At 39.3% G+C, this 6,539-nt stretch overlaps 1 protein-coding gene across 1 annotated transcript; it reads right to left on the reverse strand.

The window, feature by feature from the left end:
• Positions 1–5,344: 5,344 nt before the first annotated feature.
• LOC134943533 (olfactory receptor 5AR1-like) lies at positions 5,345–6,277 on the reverse strand. Its single transcript, XM_063932324.1, has one exon. The coding sequence runs from the start codon at positions 6,275–6,277 to the stop codon at positions 5,345–5,347; it is 933 nt and encodes a 310-aa protein (XP_063788394.1).
• Between the last annotated feature and the right edge of the window lie 262 nt (positions 6,278–6,539).

The following is a 6,539-nucleotide window of genomic DNA, read 5'->3' on the forward strand; positions in this document are numbered from 1 at the left end:
GTTGTCAGCACATTCGACTATGGAAAGAACAATGTATTTAATAAGAATATTTCATTCATTCAGATCTAGGATGTGTTATTTTAGTGTTCCCTTTATTTTTTTGAGCAGTGTATATACATACACAGTACAACAGCACGAAACCAAAACCCACAAGATCCATGATCCGACAGCGGGAAGATGACATATTGCCTCTTTTTGGGATTTGAGTCAGAGCAGAAGATTCATTTGGACTAGAGATGTGCACCTGAAATTTTTTGGGTTTTGGTTTTGGATTCGGTTCCGCGGCCGTGTTTTGGATTCGGACGCGTTTTAGCAAAACCTCCCTGAAAATTTTTTGTCGGATTCAGGTGTTTTTTTTCCAAAAACCCCTCAAAAACAGCTTAAATCATAGAATTTGGGGGTAATTTTGATCCTATAGTATTATTAACCTCAATAACCACAATTTCCACTCATTTCCAGTCTATTCTGAACACCTCACACCTCACAATACTATTTTTAGTCCTAAAATTTGCCCCAAGGTCGCTGGATGACTAAGCAAAGCGACCCAAGAGGGCGGCACAAACACCTGGCCCATCTAGGAGTGGCACTGCAGTGTCAGACAGGATGGCACTTAAAAAAATTGGCCCCAAACAGCACATGATGCAAAGAAAAGAGAAAAAGAGGTGCACTGTGGTCGCTGGATGGCTAAGCTAAGTTACACAAACACCTCAATATCACAGGAATTATTTGTTCTAATCAATGGTATTATTGGTCCAAATCACTGGAAGAAAATGACAAAATCATTAGAATTATTCGTTCTATTCAATGGTATTATTGGTCCAAATCAGTGGAAGAAAATGACAAAATCACTGGAATTATTTGTTCTAATCAATGGTATTATTGGTCCAAATTACTGGAAGAAAATGACAAAATCACTGAAATTATTTGTAAACATTTGTAGAAAGTCGCTGCTTTCTGATTACAGAAATGCTCAGATATTCATGCGAATCCACAATCCCTTCCCAGAGGAAAAAGAAATTGAGAAACCATTGTTTGAGAACATTTGTTCTCTTTCCCTTAGAAAGGAACAAACCACTTTCCAAGAAGACTGACATTTTTGGGATTATGGAGACATAATGTTTTTGAATATAAATCCTAAAGCAGGTGGTGTATTAGAGCAAAAGAGTGCAAGAGACCAACCATGCAGTTTCTGAAATATTATGACAAAATGTTACTGTATTTCATAAGCACTCATTCCTACCTCTGCTAAGTACTGTTTGGTATACTGTATCTGGCTTCCATGAGGTAGTTGTCCATTATTTCAGCTTCCATTGACCTTTTTGAAAGCGGTAGATGTTATTGATTTTTTCCCCCCCTATTTTTTATTTTCTCCTGCATAGCCCAGTAAAATGTTGCATTGTTAAGTATTGACTTGTGCCTTCTGGGGGTCCACTTCTTCACCAAACCCAGCCAAATGTAATCCTAACCCTCTGTTCCACATTCTCTATGTACCCCATCTGTGTCACCCATGTCTGTCTACCCCTCCCCTTTAGATTGTAAGCTCTCACGAGCAGGGCCCTCTTCCCTCATGTGCTTATCCTTTGTCTTACTTTAATAATCTTCAACTGTACCACTTCCAGCAGTCTTCTGCCACCTGATACTTATTCCAGTGTCATCTGCTGATGTAACTATGTGTATTTACCCTGTACTTGTCCTATACTGTCATCAACTCTAAGTTGCTGTTTTCCTGTTTGATTATTTATGTACTCTGTAATTGGGCACTGCAGAACCCTTGTGGCACCATATAAATAAAGGATAATAATAATAATAATAATAATAATAATAATAATATAGGGTGTATAATCCCCAGGTGTATCTCACACATCACACAGTACAGTATATAGGGTGTATAATCCCCAGGTGTATCTCACACATCGCTCAGTACAGATTACAGGATGTATAATCACCAGGTGTATAACACACGTCGCACAGTACAATGTACATACTGCTCACAACAATGCAGCAGATATTGAGCAATGATCAGGATACTAGAAGTGACACAGAGCTGCAAGATACAGCAATGGCCTACTGTACTGTACTGTACAACTATATACTGTTGGTCACCAAAATGCTGCACTGTAAAACTATATATACTGCTCACAAAAATGCAACACATATATGGAATGGATACTTGCAGTGACACAGAGCTGCAAGATACAGCAATGGCCTACTGTACTGTACTATATATGTATACTGCTGGTCACCAAAATGCTACACTGTCCTACTATATACTGCTCACAATAATGCAGCACAGATATGGAATGGATACTTGCAGTGACACAGAGCTGCAAGATACAGCAATGGCCTACTGTACTGTACTATATATGTATACTGCTGGTCACCAAAATGCTACACTGTCCTACTATATACTTCTCACAATAATGCAGCACAGATATGGAATGGATACTTGCAGTGACACAGAGCTGCAAGATACAGCAATGGCCTACTGTACAACTATATACTGTTGGTCACCAAAATGCTGCACTGTAATATTATATATACTGCTCACAAAAATTCAGCACAGATATGGAATGGATACTTGCAGTGACACAGAGCTGCAAGATACAGCAATGGCCTACTGTACTGTACTATATATGTATACTGCTGGTCACCAAAATGCTGCACTGTCCTACTGTATACTGCTCACAATAATGCAGCACAGATATGGAATGGATACTTGCAGTGACACAGAGCTGCAAGATACAGCAATGGCCTACTGTACTGTACTATATATGTATACTGCTGGTCACCAAAATGCTACACTGTCCTACTATATACTTCTCACAATAATGCAGCACAGATATGGAATGGATACTTGCAGTGACACAGAGCTGCAAGATACAGCAATGGCCTACTGTACAACTATATACTGTTGGTCACCAAAATGCTGCACTGTAATACTAATATATTCTGCTCACAAAAATTCAACACATACATGTATATGGAATGGATACTTTCAGTGACACAGAGCTGCAAGATACCGCAATGGCCTACTGTACTGTACTACATATGTATACTGCTGGTCACCAAAATGCTGCACTGTCCTACTATATACTGCTCACAATAATGCAGCACAGATATGGAATGGATACTTGCAGTGACACAGAGCTGCAAGATACAGCAATTGCCTACTGTACAACTACAGTGGGGATCGAAAGTTTGGGCACCCCAGGCAAAAATTCATTTTAATGTGCAAAAAGAAGCCAAGGAAAGATGGAAAAATATCCAAAAGGCATCAAATTACAGATTAGACATTCTTATAACATGTCAAAAAAAGTTTGATTTTATTTCCATCATTTACACTATCAAAAGAGCAGAAAACAAAAAATGGCGTCTGCAAAAGTTTGGGCACCCTGCAGAGTTAATACCTTGTACTGCCCCCTTTGGACAGCTGAGACCTGGCAGTGTCATGGATTGTTCTCAATCATCGTCTGGAAAGACCAGGTGATGTCAATCTCAAAGGTTTTAAAAGCACAGACTCATCTGACCTTGCTCCAACAATAAGCACCATGGGTTCCTCTAAGCAGTATTGTAGAACACTGAAACTGAGAATAGTTGACGCTCACAAAGCAGGAGAAGGCTATAAGAAGAAAGCAAAGCGTTATCAGATGCCCATATCCTCTGTTCGGAATGTAATTAAGAAATGGCAGTCATCAGGAACAGTGGAAGTTAAAGCTAGATCTGGAAAACCAAGAAAAATATCAGACAGAACAGCTCGCAGGATTGTGAGAAAAGCAAGTCAAAATCCACGTTTGACTGCATGATCCCTCCAGGAAGATCTGGCAGACACTGGAGTTGTGGTACACTATTCCACTATAAAGAGATACTTGTACAAATATGGTCTTCATGGAAGAGTCATCAGAAGAAAACCTCTTCTACGTCCTCACCACAAAAATCAGCGTTTGAAGTTTGCAAATGAACATATAGACAAGCCTGATGCATTTTGGAATAAAGTTCTGTGGACCGATGAGGTTAAAATAGAACTTTTTGGCCGGAATGAGCAAAGGTACGTTTGGAGAAGGAAGGGCACAGAATTTAATGAAAAGAACCTCTGTCCAACTGTTAAGCATGGGGGTGGATCAATCATGCTTTGGGGTTGTATTGCAGCCAGTGGCACAGGGAACATTTCACGAGTAGAAGGAAAAATGGATTCAATAAGATTCCAGCAAATTTTGGACGCTAACTTGATGCCATCTGCGAAAAAGCTGAAGTTAAAGAGAGGCTGGCTTCTACAAATGGATAATGATCCTAAACACACCTCAAAATCCACGGTGGATTACATCAAGGGGCGTAAACTGAAGGTTTTGCCATGGCCTTCACAATCTCCTGACCTCAACATAATTGAAAATCTATGGATAGACCTTAAAAGAGTAGTGTGTCACAGACAGCCCAGGAATCTCAAAGAACTGGAAGACTTTTGTAAGGAACAATGGGCGAAGATACCTCAAACAAGAATTGAAAGACTCTTGGATGGCTACAAAAAGCGTTTACAGGCTGTGATACTTGCCAAAGGGGGCAGTACATGGTATTAACTCTGCAGGGTGCCCAAACTTTTGCAGATGCCATTTTTTGTTTTCTGTTCTTTTGAAAGTGTAAATGATGGAAATAAAATCAAACTTTTTTTGACATGTTATAAGAATGTCTAATCTGTAATTTGATGCCTTTTCCATCTTTCCTTGGCTTCTTTTTGCACATTAAAATGAATTTTTGCCTGGGGTGCCCAAACTTTCAATCCCCACTGTATATACTGTTGGTCACCAAAATGCTGCACTGTAATACTATATATACTGCTCACAAAAATTCAGCACAGATATGGAATGGATACTTGCAGTGACACAGAGCTGCAAGATACAGTAATGGCCTACTGTACTGTACTACTATTATACTGATTGTCCCCAGTCCCCACAATGCAGCACACTGAGCACAGATATTTGCAGCACACTGAGCACAGATATGGAGCGTTTTCAGGCAGGGAACATAGATATTTTCAGCACACTGAGCACAGATATTTGCAGCACACTGAGCACAGATTACGGAGCTTTTCAGGGAGAGAATGCAGCCACGTCCTCTCCGTTCAATCTCCAATGCACGAGTGAAAATGGCGGCGATGCGCGGCTCTTTATATAGAATACGAATCTCGCGAGAATCCGACAGCGGGATGATGATGTTCGGGCGCGATCGGGTTAACCGAGCAAGGCGGGAAGATCCGAGGCTGCCTCGGAACCGTGTAAAATAGTTGAGGTTCGGAGGGGTTCGGATCTCGGAAAACGGAACCCGCTCATATCTAATTTGGACACACTCATCTCTAATGTAAAGTAGAATTTTTTAATTTTAGAAATGCTGATTTTACATCATTATTCCTTAGAGAATAAATCAAGGGATTCAGCATTGGTGTAAAAATTACGTAAAATATAGCAATGAATTTGTCTGTTTCTGCTGCAGATCTTGAGTTAGGTTTCATGTAGGCAGCCATAGCTGAGCCATAAAACATTGTCACCACCAATATATGAGATCCACAGGTGGAGAAAGCTTTCCGCTGCCCGGCAGATGATTTAATTTTTAAGATACATAAAATTATTTGAGAATAAGATATAACAATGAATGTCACTGGTATCATAAGAACAATCACACCAGCAATAAAAATAATAAATTCAATAATCAAAATGTTTTCACAACCCAGTGATAATATTTCTGGCACTTCACAGAAAAAATTATTAATTTCATTATTGTTGCAAAGATTTACATTGAGTGTAAGAGTAACATGTGAAATAGAGAGAAGAAACCCACATAGCCATGTACCAATGGCTAATCTCACACAAACCATCTTACTCATGATTGTAGTATAATGTAATGGATAACATATAGCTACATAACGATCAAAAGCCATAATAACAAGCAGAACACACTCTGTTACCCCTAAAGAAAGTGAAAAATACATTTGTGTTGCACACTCAGCATAAGAGATAGTTTTCTTTACTGACAACAAATCTTTCAACATCCTCGGCACAGAGGAAGATGAATAGCAGATATCCAGAAACGAGAGGTTGCCAAGGAAGAAATACATAGGTGTGTGAAGGCTGACATCAGACAGGATTAGAATAATGATGGATATGTTTCCAATTAATATGACCATATACACAGGTAGGAAGACATAAAAAAGAATAATTTGAGTCCTGGGCTCACTGGAAAGTCCAAGAAGAATAAATTCAAATATAGCTGTGTTATTTTTCAAAGACATTCTTTAAAATAAAAAAATAAAAAATTATCTCAGTGATGTTATTAAGTATTTTGCTTATTAATGTAGGTCATTAAATGGTAAAAAAAAAACCTGAAAAGAAAATCACCTACTTGTTCCCACCTGTTCCCACCTCTCTCCTACCACCGTATTCTCCACCTCTTCCTCATCCCCTCGGGTTCTCTCCCATGCTTCTATTGTTCCTTCATTTTCAATCATTCTCACCCACCATGGTACTGCTACTCCACCACTATGCCCTGCTCCC

The sequence above is a fragment of the Pseudophryne corroboree genome, chromosome 7 (assembly GCF_028390025.1).
Source record: "Pseudophryne corroboree isolate aPseCor3 chromosome 7, aPseCor3.hap2, whole genome shotgun sequence".
In the NCBI taxonomy this organism is placed as follows: domain Eukaryota; kingdom Metazoa; phylum Chordata; class Amphibia; order Anura; family Myobatrachidae; genus Pseudophryne; species Pseudophryne corroboree.

Excerpts from the sequence above, each read along its gene's own strand:
- LOC134943533 (XM_063932324.1), bottom strand. The coding sequence starts at position 6,277 with ATGTCTTTGAAAAATAACACAGCTATATTTGAATTTATTCTTCTTGGA.